Below are 19,791 nucleotides of genomic sequence, written 5' to 3' on the forward strand. Positions count from 1 at the left end.
ACAAGAGACGTCTCCATCAGGAGCAGCAGATGGGTAGAGACAGGGTGACATCTGTAAAGCCTTGTTCCGGGCTAAATCCACACACTGAGTTTCTTTAATGTCCGCTCGCTGCCTTGAGAACGGGAGCTGCTTCTCCCTTTTATGGACTTCAGAGACGAACCCATGGCCTGACCTACCGTTCCCAGCCCGGAGGGACATCTAGATCCTCAAAGGTATTTAGATGCCTAACTCCCACTGATTCTACCTTGGAAGATCTGGGTCTGTCCTTCAATCCACGCACCCAATGGGCCTGGGACTTTATTTCCACTCAAAGCAAAGCTTCCACCCAGAGGTGAAAGTAAGCCGGCACGGTCTGATACGGCGTACCGGCAAGAGCCAGTACACCGTGCCGGACTGCACCAGCTTCCATGGCGGGGCCAGAGATCTTTAAATCTCCCCCCCCCCCCCCCCCCCCGCAGCTGGGGCCGGAATTTAAAGGGCTCAGAGCTCCCTGCCACAGCCGGAGCTGCGGTGGAGATTTAAAGGGCCCGGAGCTCCGCGGCGGCTGGAGTCCCAGGCCCTTTAATTTGCCCCTGAGCCCCAGGGGCTTCCAACCATCTCTGCAGCTGGGAGACCAGAGTTAATTTAAAGGCCCTGGGGCTCCCAGCCACAGCCAGTGCCCCAGGGCCTTTAAATCTTGAGAGGTCCCACCTCTTCCGGATGAGGCCATGCCCCCTCAGGACTCCGGCAGTACCGGTAAGTCCTGTAAGTTACTTTCACCCCTGCTTCCACCCAGAATGCCTTAATTGATTTCCTTCCCCCTCCCACCCTGGAAGATGTTACAGTTAGATGGTACAGTCACAGCTGCTGTAGAATGCTAGATTAGTTTGAAAGACTGAGAAACAAGAGAGAAAGAGAAGGTGCCTCTTGAGTGAAATCCACTCCTGTGCAAATGTTCCGCTAACGGTTTATGCATCACTTATGATCTACTTCAGCTCCTGCTGGCCCTCTGCAAGTTTCCTGTATTACTGGACTGCAGCCAGCATAACTGATAAACTTCGCAGGCAGGCAAAGTGACCCCGGTCAGTAAAATCTGTTGAGCAATTTGAATTCTTTGACTGATACTTGCAAAGCACCTTTCCAGCCGAAAGATTCCAAAGACAGCAGGGCAAAACAGAGTCTGTAAAGTCTGGAGTCCCAGCCTCTGGCACGAATCCCATCTCCCGAAGAAGACACTAGAGAATTTGTTCCTAGATAAGGTGTTTGCACATGACTGATCTCAACTGAGCAGCGCAGGCTGTTGGCAGTTTGAAAATTCTTCCTCCAGCTAGTGATTCAAAGACTTAGGGAAGGTGGGGAAAAGTTATTTTGTCCTTCAGGTGCTGGAAGGAAGGACAGCAACACAGAGAAAAACCACCAATCCCTCAGTTAAACCAGATGAGGACACACAGAGACTCAGTTCTGAAGACAGGTGTGTGTATTATTATTAGAATTGTACAGTCTTGCAGAAATTGACCAGAGTACTTTACAGTCAATTATTTTGATACATTGCAATCACTGCTATTATATATAGAAAAATCTAGATCTTGAAAAAGGTCTTTGGTTTCAGTGAACACAGCAACATTCAGTGAGCCCAGCTGCATCCCAGAAAACGATGTGCCTCTGACATTCCCCAGTGCAATTCTGTTCATAATAAATAGCTCCTCTCAGTGTTAAGTTATTATATATAAACCCTCCCAATAGGAAAGTAAACCTGAAACAAAACAAAAACAGCTGGAAGACCCAACCATCCCACACAGCACAGATGTGTTGGCAGCTGATAGTCTCACAGTATTGTTCATAGTCCATAGCTACGAAATTAAATAAGTTTTTAACTCACCCACATTTACATATAAAATACAAATATTCCACTCAAAACCTACGTGTAAACTTTGCTTATTACCGTCTAAAAAATTTCAAGTACAACAGTCTAGTGGCTTGTTTCACTTCCACCAGTGAAAAAAAGAGATTTCCTTAATACGTTTTGTTCTACAGATTGCTTGGGGAATGCAGGTTAGAATTTGGAGCCTAGGGTAAAGCACCTTGGCTTGCTGTTGACCCTGTATGAGCCAAAGGGTCCGATAAAGCTAAGACACTGTCCCCCCAGGAATGATGGTTTTTGTGCAGTGGTCTTCTGCCTTCCCCTAAGGGCCCAGGAGTGGAACTCAGGACACCAGCATTCCTTAGATTATTGGAGCATTCGGAGGATCATGCAGGAGTTTTGCTTAATGATGATTTCCTGCCCTCCCCCACTGCCCAGACATACAAGAGGCAGGGTTTAGACTGAGTTCAGTAAATTTGGAGAGGTCTGAATGGGAGAGAGAGAAAAAGTCTCATGGAGGGATCCAGGGGTATCCGCACCTGGAGAACTCTTGAAAACACATGCCCTTTGGAGCACTTCACAGATAACAGATTTCCTCTTCGTCTCTTTCTCAATGCTGGCCAAGCTATGCAGATTCTTTCATTGGCGCCCATCACCATAGTCTCTGGGCCATCACTGGCAGGGAAGATTGAGCGGTGTCCAGAGACAGAGGTGGACCCTACATGACCCTCCTCTGTTAGCTTGAGCAGGGCCTGTGGATCAGGTGAGGATTTCTGTCTGCCCTATCTCCATTGCCAACTCTGACTTTTGCACCAAGTCAATGGGCTGAGCGCAGTTGTTACCCACGCTGCAGACTTTAGGTGATGGTGAATGTTCACAGGTCTTCACAGACTTGACGCTTAGCGGGGAAAGGTCTGGCTAATCGACAGAGCTCAAGGTTTAAAGGTATCCCGGATGTCGCCAACTAAGCAGCTCCATTGAAAAGGAAAGCGACCAGGTTTCCCGATGCATAGCTCTTTAATACATAAGACACACGCTAACCCGTCCAATGACCGGTTTCTCCTCTTCTAGCCCCTCTGAGTCACCGACCTTTCCATACTCACAATGTCCTGTTAGCCGAAGGGAGCGTGATTAGGAGCTAGGCTTCTTTTCCACTGCATGGAACAACGGCTATTCACGAAACCCGGTTCCCTACACAGCCGGGACAGTGAGTTTCTTTAGAGTGCCTAGCGTCCAAGATCCCCCTAGTACTGCCGAAATGTTGGGGGATGGGGAGGGACTTCATTTTTCATTAGGATTCGTAGAGTCTTGTTCATGCTCATGGGCATCGTATTAAGATTTGGTGGAAGAGTTCCAACCTGATGAAAACCTGCCGGAGCCAGAGCTCAGCACACACAGGAGACCCAGTCACTGGAGGGATCCTTCCCCCTGCTCATTCTATACACACCTTACACGCTTCACAGCTCAAAGGCATGGCTGAAAGCAAAGTGGTCAGGGTGGGGCAGGCCCGGGAGTTTTTATGAGCACTGCTTTGGCTTCTTTCCCTCATACATGATAAAACTGCTGGCAGGAGAAGGGCCCGGCCTGCCGGATGCCCGACTCCTTCTCCTCAGCCTCCCAGAGGTTGTCATAACTGAAGTCGCTGTGGAAGCTTTGGAGTTCTGCGTAGTCATGATATGCAGAGTCGTGCCGCACGCGGCCATTCCCGGGCAGGTTGTAAACACCAGCGCTTCCCTCTGCAAATCAGAGGAGAAAGAGACAAACAAAGCAGTTTACATTGATTGCTACAGGATTCCTACGCTATTATAGTCTCTTCCAAAAATATACAATGGGGCAAGGTGCTGCAGTGAGAGACCTGGTAGCTGAAGCTCTCAGAGAGCAGATCCAAGAGAAGGATCAGCAAAGCATGCTTGGCCCATACTGCCCTGCCCCGCCCCAGATGGCCCAGCTCCTGGGGAGAGCTCCATCCCTACAGTTCTTGGTCTCGCTGCTGAGACTCCTACAGAGAGTGCAGGCCAGCCACGACTGACGGTGGGTTGTTGTCCTTTGTCACATGGCCACTTGTCCACAGGGAAGCAATGGACCTAGCGAAAGCCCCGTGTCATTCTCTAGCGAGAAGATGAACAAGGTCAGACATTATCCTGGGTCATGGCCCCAGCGCCACCAAATCCGGGGGTAATTGCATCTAAATGATTTTCCTGGAAAAGTGCCTAAGTATCAAATGCAAACTCCAGCGTAAGCCAGAGAGATGGAGCCCGGGGGCAGTGAAGGGGCCTTTTCTGTCACTAACCGAAGGTGACAGACACCAGCCCTGCAGCCTGGGTTGCAGAACACGCAGCGGCTGCTGGCAGATTTAGAAAGTGCTGAGATACAGCTGGGCTGGGCTGAGCACAGCTTAGGCCAGGTTAGAAGAGAGGCAGAAATCTAGTGCTGGTGTTGCATTGTACTGGAACCAGACAGTGGTTCTCTCTGGCTCCTGGGGGACTCACCTGAGGACTGCAGTGAGGATCCCAGAAATTCTTCCTTCAAGGAGGGGATCTAGAGGAAAGAAATAGTGATGAGGGGTGTCTCTTAGCATTTGGGATGTCAGTGCCGGGATCTTTCTCACCAAGGAATCGCAGCTCTGTAGCTTCCCACATCCAAATCCTCCAGGGTGTACCCAATCATATCCCTGAGGGTCAAATACTTTACACCGCTGCATTGTAACCATCATCTTTCTGGCACAATGGGCAGATCCAGCGGGACCCAGTCCACAACCTTTCTTAGTCACTCAGAGAGGTCGCTCTTGGGCATGCGTCACACACGGGCTGGGAAAATGGGCTTCTCGAGAGCTGTAGATGTTCCCTGGGCAAGGAGCTGCATCTTCAGCCCCCAGCAGCTTGCGGGAGCAAGGATGCTGCGGAAGGCCCCCAACTGGGACTCAGCAATTTGCAGTCAACTCCCAGCTCTGCAACAGAATCCCTGGGTGACCTTGGTCAAGTCCCTTAGGGGCTGGTTTTCAGAGTTGTGGAGTATCCATAGCTCCCATTGCCTTCAACTAAAAATAGTGGCTGCTCAGAACTTCAGATCTCTCTCTCTGTGCCCCATCTACAGACTGGGGATAATGATACCGACCCTACCTGCGTGGGGACCTGTGAGGATATGTGCGCTACAGGCCTCAGGCTCCGTGGGGATGATAACCGCAGGAAAGCTTACAAATATAGAGGAGAATGGTCCAGTGGTTAGGCACTAACCTAGCTAGACCTGGGTTCAAGTCGCTGCTCTGGAACAGACGTCTTCCGTGACTGTGGCCAAGTCATTTAGTCTCTCTGTGCCTCAGTTTCCCTTTTGTAAAATTAGGATAATACTTCCCTACCTCCCGGGGGTGCGGTGAGGAGAAATCCATTATAGATTGTAAGGCACTCAGACACTACGGTAACGGGGGGCTATAAATGCCTAAGACAGACATAAATAAGGACCTTGGGATTTGACTCCTTATTAATAAAAGTAACCAGAGTTGCACATCCCTTTCCCCACACCCTGGACTGAAATCACACCCAACACTCCTGCAGACTGTAAGCCATGGTGGGGCAGGAGGAGCAAACCCACTCCTATTTTACATAACGCCCCAGTCTGGATCTGGGCAGTAGCCTACTTCTTGACCTACTCTGGCATGTACCACTAGGGATGCTGTTGTTACCACTGGCCATGTCAAGGTACCATCTCAGCATCAAGACATTTGTCTCCTCCTGGTGCAACGCAAGATCACCACAGGACGATGCTGTACTGTCTCTGAAAGATGCTTCCACATCCCGCCAACCCTGCTCCGTGGTCAGAGGAATGCTCCTTTTGAAATGAAGGGGTGCCCACACGCATAGGCGCCAACTTTCCTCGGCGCCGGTGGGTGCTCGCACCTCCTGCTCCCGTCCCCATCCCGACTCCACCCTTTCCCCGCCCCTGCCCCGCCTCACTCCAACCCCTTCCCCAAAGTCCCCACCCCAACTCCACCCCCTCCCTGCCCCTATTGGACCCCTTCCCCAAATCCCCGCCCTGGCTCCACCTCTTCCCCGAGCGAGCCGCGTTCCCCCTTCTCCCCCATCCCTCCCAGCCGCGCGAAACAGCTGTTTCGTGGCGCAAGCGCTTGGAGCTAGGGGGGGAAAGTGGGCACATGGCACGCTCAGGGGAGGAGGCGGAGCAGAGGTGGAGGTGAGCTGGGCAGGGAGCTGCTGGTGGGTGCTGAGCACCCACCAATTTTTCCCCGTGGGTGCTCCAGCTCCGAAGCACCCACGGAGTCAGCGCCTATGCCCACACGTGCTTGGCCTCAGACTCTGGGCCTTGAGGGCACAAACATGTCTGGTGGCAGTGGGAGCGACCCATAGGCCCCATCTTGGCACTCACATTTGTAAAACAGGAAACGTTGGGGGGAGATGCCTGCGGGAAGTGACACGAGGTGCCAGGGTTGCTGTATCTCTGCGCGGCGGGTGGCTCTCTGCCGCGACTGCTGGGCAACGGGTGGGAGGTCTTCTTCTGCAGCGGAGGGTGATGGGCCCCTGGGATTTCTGCGTAGCCGTTCAGCTGCTCTGAGCCAGTCTGACCATGACGTCTTAAGAACTTAGACGAGAACAAATCCCAACTTGGTAACTGCCGTCCCTGGATAGGGGCCTTCCCTGACTGCCCCCCACCTCCACCCACCCCGATGTATCAATAAAATACCAGAGCCACAAAAAGAGGTTCTGGGTCTAAATTTCACAATCCACCGCGTTGACACGCAGCCCCTTGATGAGGGAGGGGGAGTCGCCTCATGCCGCTCAGCCATGCCCCCGAGCGATGCCGAGGAACTCCAGAGGGAATCCGGCCAGGCACGAGGATGCGGGGAGGGGACACTGTGCCACATCAGGGGGTGGAGGGGGAGACTGAAGGGCAGCTCAGGGCTCTGAAAAGGGGAGATGAAAGGGAGCTGCCGCCTAGCAGCAAGATAGCAGCTGCTAGTGAACGACACAGAAATGGCAGCAGCTTATGAGAGATGAGCTCATTGATTTATCTACACGCCCCCCCACAACACCCCTGAAACTCAGGGGTTTGGTGAAAGCGGTCCCTAGATCTGAATCACCCTGGTCTGGGGAAACCGAAGCTCACCGCCTACCCCCACCCCAGTTTGGTGCATTTTTGCTCATCCCTCGGTCACTTGGCACCCTCATCTGGACAGAGGAAACCAGCTCCTCACTGCTTCAGTCCGGAGCCAACAGGCAGAGAACTTTGCTGGTCGCCAGAGAGACAGGCACCGTGGAAGACTCGCCCAGGAGAAAAGGCCTGCGGGGCCGGGCACGGCTCTGTTGGAGTCACATGCTGCCAAAGCTCTGCGTACTGAGCCAAGGATGCGACTCCCCTTGCCCTGGGCAGCCCCACGGTCACATACATATCGTACCTCTTCCAGGAAGTCAGAGTCTGCAACCCTACGTCCAGGGGTGGGGGTCGGGGTGTAGGGGTCAGCGTACAGGGGAGAGCGGGGCGGGGCTGGTTTCTCCAGAGAGCTGGGAGCTGCCGGAGTCTGACTTTCCCCCAAGCTCCATTGATTCAGCTGAAAAGAAGAGTCGAAAAGTTAACGCCAGGTCTCGCGGACACACTGATTCATTCAGGGGCATGGGGTGGGATTCCCCTGGAATTCTAACTCCAAATGCAACGCGGTCCTAAACAATGGGATCACCGAGCCCTGGCTCTATAACCGTCCATCAGTGGGGACTGAACTCAGCACAACAAGCATCAGTGGTAACCACTGGAGCTAAAGGGGTAACTCCTTTGCTTGGGAACCAGTAGTAGGCGCTTATCCTTGGTAAGGCTTGATGGAAACAGCTATGGAAACACACTGCAGGCCTCTTCCCAAAACCAGCCTCACAATGTACAGAGCCCTAAGCTGCAAGAAAAGGTTACGTCAGTGCTTTCCTATCTGTAACAGGAGAGAGAACCAGCCAGTTAGCTACAGAGCCTGCACGGAACCCAGCGACCAATTGCTTTGCTTATGCTCAAAGCTAGTCCTGCCTCTCTGATCTTCTAGAGACCAGATTTATGTAGGAAAGGCTGAGGAAGAGGAGATGCCATGTCCTCTATCACAATAATGCCCTCTTCACCATGTAAACCCCTCTTCTCTACCAGCAGAGCTCCAGTCAGAGCGGCACTCACACAGCCTTCAGGCACAGGGTCCCGGAGCACGTGAGGGGTTAATGAGAACCCGCTCCATCCAAAGCAGAGATGAGCCCATCCCCTTTCTCACTCCTGCCCCCAAAACACCTGCTATTGTGGAAGTAACTTCCTGCGAGTTGCCCTTTAAGGGGCGGTCCTTCTGGAAGCGAGGCAGAATGTAGGGCGGGAGCATGGAGAGCAAAACGAATGCCTCTGTCGGCAGGTGACCGAATCCCTTTGGTCCATCTATTCCACTCCCCTCCCCACCATGAGCGTGCAGGCGTTGGAGTGGAAAGGGCTCGGCCACGTCATCTGCATCCCAGTGAGACGAGAAGCCCTTACGTTGTTCGAGTCCAAATGCAGCGGGGGGACTGCTGGGTGCTGCTGGGAGCTCAGTGGAGAGTAGGGATCGTTGTACACTGGCGACAGCGGCTCCCTGTTGGGGTTTTTGGGAATGAGGCTAAACACAGTCCTTTCCGAGTCCTGGCTGCTGGGCTGCGGCTGCTGGGCAGGTCCGCATTTGCCTTTGGACTTGCGAGCGCTGCCGCCCCTCTTCAGTTCTGGTTTGGGGATCCCGGTACTTGGCCAGCTGGGATTTGCCAGGCACTGAAACAAGACAACAAATGCTATGGACCAGCTGTCATAACAGTGAGAGTCCGGACACATGTCACCCACAGGCACACAGACGTGATTAGGCACACACCTACCAGAATACACACATGCTCCTTGTTGTTTTTGTGGATACAGACTAACACGGCTACCCCCTGATACTTGTAATATTAATGAGGATACTGATGTGTATTAACTGCTTTGGAAATTCTCCTGCTGATCTAAACTCTCGTTTAACCAAATTAAGCCAGTGCCCCCCATTCCGTCTGGTTAATTGCATTTAAATGACTTGTTCAGGCCAGTGCATCAATGAGCAACTTTCATTCAGCTTTCCTGGCCAGCAGCGCAACCCCGACACTGTTGAACCCACCCAACATCCAACTGATCCCCTCTGTATCCCCCAGGCTCCCAAGAGACCTCATGTCACTTACATGGACAGGCTGGGCATAGCCTGGGGACAGCGGGTCTTCAGTCACTCTGCCTTCAGGCATCAGAACAAATGATTGCTGGTCAGGGATGGAGCCACTGTGCTGGGAGTGGTGGGTTGAGGTGGTAAGTTTTCCTCGTGACGTCCAGGAGTTTGTCCGGCCATCAGAGGTGAGGGAGCCTCTCCCACTGCCTGGGAACTACATTGGGCAGGGTTAAAAATACCAATACTTCTCATTACAGGAGGGATAGCTCAGTGGTTTGAGCATTGGCCTGCTAAACCCAGGGTTATGAGTTCAATCCTTGAGGGGGCCACTTAGGAATCTGGGGCAAAATCAATACTTGGTCCTGCTAGTGAAGGCAGGGGGCTGGACTTGATGACTTTTCAGGGTCCCTTCCAGTTCTAGGAGATAGGAGATATCTCTATTCATTGGTAGATTTGGGCTAATCCATTCCCCGCAACATCCCCCAGGCTCTGAAAGAGACCCCCAATGGTCAGCTCGCCCTCAGATCCATGGGCAATGCCACCTTAGCGTCAGCTGCTCTTTTAACGTCTATGTGAATTGGGTGCTGGCCTGACAGCACAGAGTCCCCTCACTAGGCACAGAACAGGACCAGCTTGGGTTGCCACGGCAAACTCCGCTGACCACGTGAGAGGGAGGTGCTGCCCTCCAGGTGTCGGAGGGTAGTTGAGTGCTTGTGAACTGCGAACCAGGGAGCTATACAGGGGCCAGCTGCGATGGTGGTTTGCGCGGCGGGAACACGTCACTCTCGGGAACTGGAGTGAGACCCGGCAACTCATTGCACATTGGACACTGGCCAGTCATCAGATGGGAAACAATTTTGCTCACTGCCATGCTGGGCTATTCGGTAAAAGACTCTGACTCACATCACTCCACCCCCTGAGACAGTCCACCCCCAGCCTTTCCTCTCCCCGCCCCCCAGAGCGGAGCGAATCCAAGGGCCTTCATCGACCTTTACTCCATCCCTGTAACTTCTAATGAGATGCCTTTGACACCTAAGCCCCATCTCCCCGCCAGATACTTCTGCTGGAGGCCGCTGCCCTAATGTCGATCCGGGCAAATCAGTGCAGATGCATCTCAGGTGAACTGCCTCTCCATCTTTGAAATGAGCAGCCTGGGATTTAATAATGAGCCGCTCAGCAGGGGGAAAAATGACCTCCACTAATTCCCAAGCCCTGAACACATTGGAACAGGATGGGCTGGGGATGAGGGCGGAGGGGTGTGTCACCAGGGCTTAACTTGTGCCAGGGCTGAGCCCCGGCACCTCTAGGCTCGGCAGTTCATAGCCCTGGCACCTCTGGGCTTGCTGCTTCAGTTACCAAAGGAGAAAAATTGCGTGAGCCCCGGCACCTCTTCCATTACAAACTAAGCACCGGCTGCCACCTTTGTAAGCCACCATTATTGTCACTGTACCAATGCATCATTAAAATTGCACAACAGATTCATAATCTACATCCAGGGATCTGCTTTTTATAGGGCTCTAAATATAATCTAAAATGATCAAAGACTTTCATTAGTGCCTTTCAGGGTGGGACTCAAAGCAGTCTGGTGTGTCGGGGCAGTCTCATGTGACTGGAGATACGACAGCTGGGAGTCCTTGGGGACATGCACTGATTACCAGGCAGTCCTGCAATAAATATACATTACCTGCCCAAGGTGTGGTGGCTTTGATCCCGAGAAGCTTTCTGATCCTGAAAGGGAAGAGTCAGCATTCCGAAACTGGGCTGTTTTAAGGCAGTACAGCCACTCCTGGTAATCTTCGTAGCTGGGGCAAATGACCTGGATTGAGTTTATTAGTCGTCCTGGAAGTAAGATAAATCACATGGTTAATGATGCAGATTAAGAGTCTATCTTTCTCCCCTCTGAAATCCACTGAGGACAAACATCCCCCTTAGGCGGGGGGTCCGCATGAGGCCCATGCACCAAAACAATGTGTAAGTAGGGCATAAATGCTGCACGGACCTTGGCACTGGGTGAATTTCCCCTGTTGTGCATCTACCCTGGAAAAATCAGCACTTGCATTTCAGCAACGGGCCAGCTGCTGAGCTACCGGTTTTGAATGATTAAAGAGAATTAAATACGTTCCTAAACTTAGTTCACGAAAGCTTGTCTCTCTGACCAACAGAGGTTGGTCCAATAAAAGATATTACCTCCCCCACCTTTCTCTTTAGTTCGCAAGACACGGAATTCTTTAAATTTGCTCTTTTTTTTAAAAAGTGATAGTTATGTATATGTCATTTCAATAAATACACTACAGTAAAAGTTGTTTTATCCGGCATGTTGGGGGAAGGAGGGGTGCCAATAAGTAAAAAATGCCAATTATCTAAGAGGGCGGGAGTTTGGGTGCGGGAGGGGATGTGGGGCTGGGGCGCGGGAGGGAGTATGGAGTGTGGGCTCTGGGAGGGACTTTGGGTGCGAAAGGGGGCTCAGGGCAGAGGGTTGGGGCATTGGAGGGAGTGCAGGGTGCCAGATCCGGGCACTGCCTCCGCCCGCTGGCGCTGCCCCCACAGCTCCCATTGGCCGCGGTTCCCAGCCAATGAGAGCTGCGCAGCCAGCACTCGAGACAGAGGGAGGGGGAGCAGCCGGAGCCCGGGACAGGGCGTCACTTGCGGGGAGCCGCCCGAGCTGAGTGGCCCCCGGATCTGGCACCCCACATCCCCTCCCAAGCCCCCTCCCGCACCCAAACTCCCTCCCAGAGCTCACACTCCACACCCCCTCCCATGCCCCAAGCCCCTGGCAGCCCCTCACCAACCAGACTATAAACCACATTTCAATGAAGATAAGAAATGCCAGTGTATAGAGCTTTCCGGATGGCGAAGTGCCAGTAAAACAGCTTTTACTGTACTTAAGTTTAGGCATAAATTAAAAGGGGACACAGTCAAGATAAAGAAACAATCATAACAATTGTTCCTCCCAATGTTTAGTCAACTAGTGATGCTTTAAAATCACTAGGTGTAGTAGAAGAAAAATAAACAGGAAAAAATACCTGTGGAAATTGTCCTGAATTCTGTTTTATCCTCAACATTTAGAAATTTGAGATTTCCATGAAATTTCTTGTCAAAATTCAAAAATAAAAGGTGAGCAGCTCTCCCTGTCATCAGGGGGTGCCTGCTGGTTGATTTTTTTTTTGTATTTCACACAGCTGACAGTGAAATGAGGCTAGTGAGTTTCATTTCCTGTTTGTACGGCGTCAATTCATTTCCAATTTCTGGCTTTCACGCAGTAGTAGAAATCGGTTTCTGAACACAGACATTTCACTGGTACAATGTAAAAGTGTTTCCATTGATGCAAACATGTCTGCCCAGATTAAGTTTTGGAATCCTACCACCACCCTGCTACATAAAAATAAAGCTCAGAAGCAAAATCTTATTTTGGAACCTAAATTTTAAATGACTGAATAGGATTCCTATAAATCAGTCGGCCTGTTCTTACTGCTGTATCCAGCATGCATTAGTCACGTACCTTCTATTAGAAAGGAGCGTTTTTGGTTTTCTTCAAAATGAACTTGTATTGCATTCAGTGGCAGTTCTCCCTGTTTGTAGAAAGGAACAGGCTTAGAATTCCACAACATGAGAGCATTCAACATTTGCCCTCTTTTACTTTTTAAACTTCAGGCTGTTCTTGTCTGTATTGTAGCATCTCAGCCTGTAACTAGGAGCAGGCTCCCATTGTACTAGGTGCTGTACACACACATAAGGAAAGACAATGCAGAGATTATAGTCTAGATAGACCGGATAGCCAAAGGTGGAAGAAAGGAAGCAGTATTATCCCCATTTTACAGATAGGGAACTGAGGCAGAGAGAGACTAAGGGCAACATTTTCTAAAGCACCTAGGCGATTGAATCTCATTTTCAAATGTGACTCAGGGCTTGTCTGCACAAACTATTAGGCTATGTGCCTCAGTAGCAGTGTAGCACAGACACTTCTTACATCGACGGAAGAGGTGTGAAAAACCCACATCCCTGAGCGGCCGAGTTAAGCCGATCTAAGTCCCCATGTAGACAGTCCTAGGTCAACAGAATAATTCTTCCATCGACCTTCCTACCACCTCTCGGGGAGGTGGATTACCTACGCTGACAAGAGAAACCCTCCTGTTGGTGTAGGCAGTGTCTACACTGAAGCACTACAACTGCACCGCTTCAGTGTAGACAAACCCTTAGTCCTCTTTGAAGCAGGACTAGCTCAAAGAGCATTAACTAACTGTTCACACACGTCCACAGGCTGCACATGGACAGTTAGAGGGTAGCAGGTTAGTGCAAGGTAGATTCACACCCAACTTGCCACAGTTTGTTTGAGTAGACAAGCCCTTTGTCTCACTGAGAGTCAATGGGATTTAGGCACCTAAATCACTTAGGTGTTTTGAAAAATCTGCTCCTTAGTAGAATTTTCAGAAAGTATTTAGGTGCCTAAATACCTTTAAAAATCTGGCCCTAAGGGACTTGCCCAAGGTCAGGCAGATAGTCTGTGGCAGAGTCGGGAATTGCACCCAGAATGTCTGAGTCTGATCCCAGTGCCTTAGCCACAATCCCAGTCTCTCCTATGAATTTTCACATAAATTTCACAGGGGGGGAAAAGCCTTTAAAAAATTGTGACTGTAGCTCGAATGCCCAAGCCATGTAAATTATTTATAAGGAGTTGCCGAGCTCTGACCTGTGGAAAAAATGTGCTTTCTCCTGTGCCACTATTTTCAAATTCTAGTGATTTTCTGGTTGGTTTCCCCACATGGATTGCAAACATTGCCCTGGACAACACTTTGTTTGGTTAGGTGGACAGAATAATAAGATTGATGAAGACATGATCACTAGTTATGGGTTTAAGGATTAATATACCTTGACGTGCCATTAAGTGTCATTGTAGGGATGTCTCTCTAAATAAATCATATACAGTCATAGTGGCATGTGGTGAAATAAAATACCTAGGACCTTCCAGCTTTGCAAACATCAATCCTCTCAACAGGCCAGCCTGGGAAGTACTATTTTCTCCATTTAATCGATGAGAACTGAGGAAGAGATGTTAAGTGACTTGCCTAGGGACAGTCAGAGCTGGGATTAGAACGCAGCAGGAGTTACCATTTGCCAGGGGGGTTGATAGCGTCTTTACATCAGTGGCATGGCCTTTCAGGAGAACTTCTCCCAAGAGTTAGTACAGTCAGGGTATCAGTTAGGGTCTAAACCCCATTTTCCTTTAGTACCCAAAAGCGTCCACTGAGTTTTGGGTGCACAACAGATGCAGGATCGGTCCGGATAAGAGCAGCTGACCCCAGGATTGTAAAGCCACAGCTAGTTGGAAACAATTCACATATGAGATTTTTTTTTTTTAAGCAGGGGACACCTCAGAACACCGGGATCTTTTTGACAGGTTTCAGAGTAGCAGCCGTGTTAGTCTGTAGCCGCAAAAAGAACAGGAGTACTTGTGGCACCTTAGAGACTAACAAATTTATTAGAGCATAAGCTTTCGTGGACTACAGCCCACTTCTTCGGATGCATATGCATAAATTTGTTAGTCTCTAAGGTGCCACAAGTACTCCTGTTCTTTTTACCAGGATCTTTGTTTCTAGAGAGCCCTGTTTACTTGCAGCCGGATGTCATCATAGTCCTGTTTGTGAGCGAAGAGCAATTTGCATGGCAGCCAGTCGTGTTGTCTCTGGGGGAGGCTAGTGACCTCAGAGTGGGGAAGATGAGCCAGGAACTAACGCGTGCTTAAAAAGCAAAGGTCCAGTTTCATGCCGACATCCCTAGTGATTAGGCTGGGGAAGGGACACCTACGAAACAGGAGATGGGCAGAACTGATTCCAGACAGAAAGGCCAAATTCACCTGTAGTGCGGCTCAGCGCAGTTCAAAGTTTTCCAGACCTCACTTGTTCTTTCAGGGCCAGATCTTCCCAGCCTATTTCACTAGTGCACAATGTTTTTCCATACAGCCCAATTAATTGGCTCCTTGGCCTGATTCTCAGCTGCCTTGTACAGTACACGATAGGTGTGAAATGCTCCCAAACCAGAACAGTAGCATTGTACAACACCCACTCTATGCTAGAGTAAGTCACTGCACAAGGCACAGGACAATACAGATCCAGGCTCTGAGCATATATAATTATCATGCATGTCAGAGGCAGGCAGAAACCACCATCCCCAATGAGTCTATAGAGTCAGAACATACACCCCATCCCATTTGGGTTCCACACCCCTTTGGATTTGCCCCTCTCGCTGCCGTGAAGAGGGATTTTGAACAGATAGGACTATGCAATAAACAGAAATCAAATATGTTCCCGCAGGTTCTTATTCTGGGCCCTAGTGAAATCAAGGGCTGTTTGTTCACAGCGCAGCGCATGGAAATCACCTGTGAAAACGCGCAGGTGCGCGTGGCAATTCCGGCTGGCCAGTGAAAATGCTGGTTTGTACTGGTACGACAAGTTGGCCCGTGGCTCTGCAGGCTCGCACATTTCATTCTCCTTTGCGAACCTGGCCCTCGTGGGTAAGGTTGGCTTTGGGAACGTGCCTGACGTTTAGGGGACTGACGTGAAAACATAGGTCTGCTGAAGAATGGAGCTAGAATAGTTTCATAGTAGTCGGGTGCTTCTTTCTACGGTCCTAGGGGCTCTGTAATAGCAGCTAGCCAAACACTATCTCCTGGGGTATTTCTCTGCCACATTAAAGGACAGTGAGCTAGTGATTAGAGCAACAGGGGAGGCGTGAGAACCAGGACTCCTGGGGTCTGATCCTACCCCACCTTGGATCCTAGTCCTGGCTCTGCCACCTGCTCTGTGTGTGACCTTGCTAGGGAAAGTCCAGTCACCGCTCTGTGCCTCAGTTTCCCCACCAGGATAATAAATGATTACATCCCTGCCTGTGAGGCTTTCACGACTGAGTGCGTGTGAAGTGTTGCGAGGCTCTGGGAGGGAAGGTGCTGGGAAAGGGCTCGGAGTGCCAGTACATTTATTGCTCCAGTACATCTCGGTCTTACTGGAGTAACCACACCCTGATTACTAATTGCACGGCGAGCCTGCGGTTGGGAAAACTGCTGCTGTGCGGAACATTCTAAACCCGAGTATGCAGGGAAAGGCTCCCTGTTACCACCCTGCCAGCATAGCAAGTGTGGGGAAATAATGCCAACCCTCAGCAATGCCTGGCATTCCTGCTTGTGGGCAAGCCCGGTACAGAAAATCAGCTTTCAGGGTGGGGGTGGGAAGCCTCTGGGATTCCCATCTCGGCAGTCTCCAAGGCCCCACCGCATCGGAGTAATCTGCCCTGCAGCTGAGGAGAGCTTCGGCCAGGGCACTTCAATGCTGCGTCCTACAGACCCCCTCATGGCACCGAACCCGTGACTTGTCCAGACGGCAGTGCCAGCTGCCTGGTAGGTGCCGCCTCAGGCCTGTGGCCTGCAGAGAGGCCTGCATAGCAAGAAAGGAGGGAGGTCGCTCAGCGAGAGCAAGGGATGGGACTATCTGCCTGGAAGCGAGAGGGGCCGTGTCGCCTGGGAGAAAAGGCGCATGATTATCCAGTACTTCCTCCCCTTCCCTCTCCCAGCCACATGCTCCTCTGGCTGGTGGGGGCAGCTCCAGCTTTGGTCAGCAGCCTCGGCTATGAGCTCTCTACTCTGAAGGGAAGAAGAGCAGTTCTGTTTGCAATCCTGTGCAGTGCAGGCCCAGCGCTGTGAGCTGCTGAGCGCCCAATCCCCCCCCCCGACTCCTTCCTGTCCGCGGCAGGCCCTAGCCTAGGGGAGGAGCCATCAGAGCCCAGTTCCTGGTGCACAAGGACTGAGGGGGCATCGCCGTCATGGCCTGGGGAGAGCTGGATAGGTCGGAACCCCCGTCAGCCGCCAACCCCTCACTGGGCATCGAACATTGCTCTTTGCGAAGCCGGGTGAAGGGGCAGAGATCTCTCTCTCTCACACACACACACACACGCATGCACACCGCGCGCAGCTTCGCTCTGTGAACCAGGTTAGCAATCCCCAGGCGTGGAAAACACACAGGCAGGGTCCCACGGCCTCCACCTCAGCTGCTTTGGGCTCCGCTTTCCCTCCTCTGGCACAGAGCTGGCTTCCTCACACGCACAGGCAGCTCCTGCTTTGCAGTCCCAGGCCGAGCCCCGGAGCCTTTTCCCATCACAGGTGAGTCAGAACCTGTTGCCCGAGGCAAAGGCAGCACCAGCCTGCTCCATCCAGGGGGACCTGACGCTCCCCTCCCCCGCAGCCGCCACCAATGGCGACTCCTGCGGTTTGCCTGGAGCCCAAGAGGAAAAGGACCTGGTGCTTTCTTCCCCTCTCCTATTGCCCTGGATCTTAGCATCCATGCTCCCTCGGCAGGCGGCTTCTGTGCCTTGACATGTCTGTGGCAAAGCAGGTTCCTGCTACAGCCTCACGAGCCTGGTGAATCACAGCCGTTGGCTCTGACCCAGAGGAACTGCCTGGGAGCAAAGCCCGGCTGCCCTGGGGGGGAAGGAGATGCCAAAGGGGCTGGGGGCCTGGTATCACTGGCCTAGGATTTCCAAAGTGACTAGTAATTTCAGAAGCCTAGGTGGAGATCCCTTTACAGGGGCCCTATACTCAGCTGGGGATGCTCCAGGCTCTCTGAAAGCCAGGCCCCTTTAAGGGGTCTCAAACCAAGTAGCCAAAATGGCTCCGTTGCTGTTGCCAAATGTAAGCTATTCTCCGGAGGGGAGGGGGAGTTATCACTGGATTCCTTCTCCCCTCGCCCCAGCCCCAGCCCTCTTCTCCACCCCTGGGGCATCCAGTGTCGGGCGACAGTCACAGCTGATTCTAAGGCTGCTGCTCATTCCTTTTCTGGCTTCCAAAGTATGTCCCCACCCTGCCTCCCAGGGCCAAGAGGGAGACACAGTGTATGGTATGTGAGTGATGGGCATTTCCTGGGACCTTTCTCTTTCTGAGAGGAAAGAAATACAGACCCCTCCCAGCCCTCTGTCCCTTCTGCTTCTGTTGACTCTCTTCCCTCCAATGTCTTCTGTAGGAGACGAGCAAACTCCTCCCACTGTAACATCGCAATGAGCCTGGCAGCTTGGCTCACGCTAGGATATCACGGGGTGCTCAGTGTGTGCAAGGTCAACACTGGAATTATTGGGCCCATCAGAATTTCCCCACTTGGCCTCTCTACTCCTCTGACCTCTCTCTCCTCTACAAAGCCAGGCTCGACGGCATGGTGCTTGGAATTTTTTCACACAACGCACAATCAACCTGTGGAACTCCTTGCCAGAGGATGTTGTGGAGGCCAAGTCTATAAGCGGGTTCAAAAAAGAACTAGATAAATTCATGGAGGATAGGTCCATCAATGGCTATTAGCCAGGATGGGCAGGGATGGTGTCCCTAGCCTCTGTTTGCCAGAAGCTGGGAATGGGCGACAGGGGATGGATCACTTGATGATTACCTGTTCTGTTCATTCCCTCTGGGGCACCTGTCATTGGCCACTGTCAGAAGACAGGATACTGGGCTAGATGGACTTTGGTCTGACCCAGTATGGCCATTCTTATGAATGGCAACCACCCATCTGCACTGGAGCTCCTGGCATTGCTCCCACCAGTAGAGATGAGCCCAGTGTTGACTATAGTAGGGAAACCCCACCGACATACTCGGTGAAGACAACAAGCAAACCCAACGCACCTAGCAACCTCAACTCCAGCCAGCCAACTCCCTGTGCCCCTCCCCAGAGAAACCCTGCATCACACGGGCCATCTCTGCCTGAGCAATTGCAAGCGGATGCTATGTTTAAAGGAATACCGACCCGCTTTCAGCCAGCTAGATGGAGCCAGCCCAGGGTGAGCAGAGATTGCTGGGGAGCATTACAGGGTATGTCTCAAGCTGGAGAGGATCGCAGGGTTGCCACCAAGCCAGTTCTGAGCCACAACTAAACACAGAAGCTGCCTCCTCCCAGACACTGAAATACCCGGGCAGTGGACTCCTTCACCCCTGGACTTTTGCAAGGTGGTTCTCATGGGAGGATACCTTACGACATCCTTGTGCCACAGTGTTGGCTTACTGGTCACAGAACAGGGTGGCGGCAAAGGGAGAAAAAAAAAAGAAGCGCAGAGGAGGCCTAAACGAGTGAAGGGAGTTTGGGGGAGAGAAAGGACTTGAAAATGCACATACCTTAAAGTAGAGGCCATTGCGCTCTTCGGAGACAATCACCAGCGTGGATGGGTACAGGATCAAAAGCCTGTCGTGCTGCTCCTGAGAGAGCCCAGGGGAAGAGCGTTAGCATCAGAAGAGGCAATGGGAAACAACTAACAGTGGGCCCGATCCAAAGCGTACGGACATCAGTGAGAGGCTTTGCATTCTTTCCACGGTCAGGGTCTAGGTCCGTGAATTATAGGTGCCCGTATTCTTCTACAACAGCCAGAAGTGCAGCTTCTACACAAGATTCCAGCGGGCTCCAAAATTCTGCCTTGACCCTGCCAACACTTACACACATGCTTAACTTCACACTGAGTGCAGCTGCTGTTCTTGTGTGCAAAGTTAAGCACACACTGAAGGGTTTGCAGGATCAGGGGCCTAGGATTTTCCTTCCAGGGAATTTGGCGGGTGGGAGAGGGGTTGACGTTTCTTTTAGTATATGAATCAAGCTATTGCTTTCCCTTTCTTTCAACACACACACCAGTCGTGGATTTGCACATCACAACCCACCTGGCATCTCCACGGGTCTGGTGCTGCTCTCTAGCTATGCCCAGTGGCTCGTCTGTTGATCCACAGAGGCACAGCCAGCCCAGGGGACACGCAGGTACTTCCTTG

At 51.7% G+C, this 19,791-nt stretch overlaps 1 protein-coding gene across 1 annotated transcript in view; it reads right to left on the reverse strand.

The window, feature by feature from the left end:
- Window positions 1-1,438: 1,438 nt before the first annotated feature.
- LOC101939822 (pleckstrin homology domain-containing family N member 1) overlaps window positions 1,439-19,791 on the reverse strand; it is a 42,631-nt gene continuing 24,278 nt past the window's right edge. Inside the window, exons 8-16 of the mRNA XM_005292887.5 lie at window positions 19,153-19,233; window positions 12,517-12,586; window positions 10,702-10,856; window positions 9,037-9,231; window positions 8,339-8,602; window positions 7,245-7,397; window positions 6,218-6,430; window positions 4,330-4,378; window positions 1,439-3,576 (exon numbers count right to left, since the gene is read on the reverse strand). Of these exons, the coding sequence (XP_005292944.2) occupies window positions 3,386-3,576; window positions 4,330-4,378; window positions 6,218-6,430; window positions 7,245-7,397; window positions 8,339-8,602; window positions 9,037-9,231; window positions 10,702-10,856; window positions 12,517-12,586; window positions 19,153-19,233 (1,371 nt within the window). The 3' untranslated portion in view covers window positions 1,439-3,385. The remainder of the gene's footprint in view (window positions 3,577-4,329; window positions 4,379-6,217; window positions 6,431-7,244; window positions 7,398-8,338; window positions 8,603-9,036; window positions 9,232-10,701; window positions 10,857-12,516; window positions 12,587-19,152; window positions 19,234-19,791) is intronic.

This window comes from Chrysemys picta, chromosome 21, assembly GCF_011386835.1.
Source record: "Chrysemys picta bellii isolate R12L10 chromosome 21, ASM1138683v2, whole genome shotgun sequence".
Taxonomy (NCBI): domain Eukaryota; kingdom Metazoa; phylum Chordata; order Testudines; family Emydidae; genus Chrysemys; species Chrysemys picta.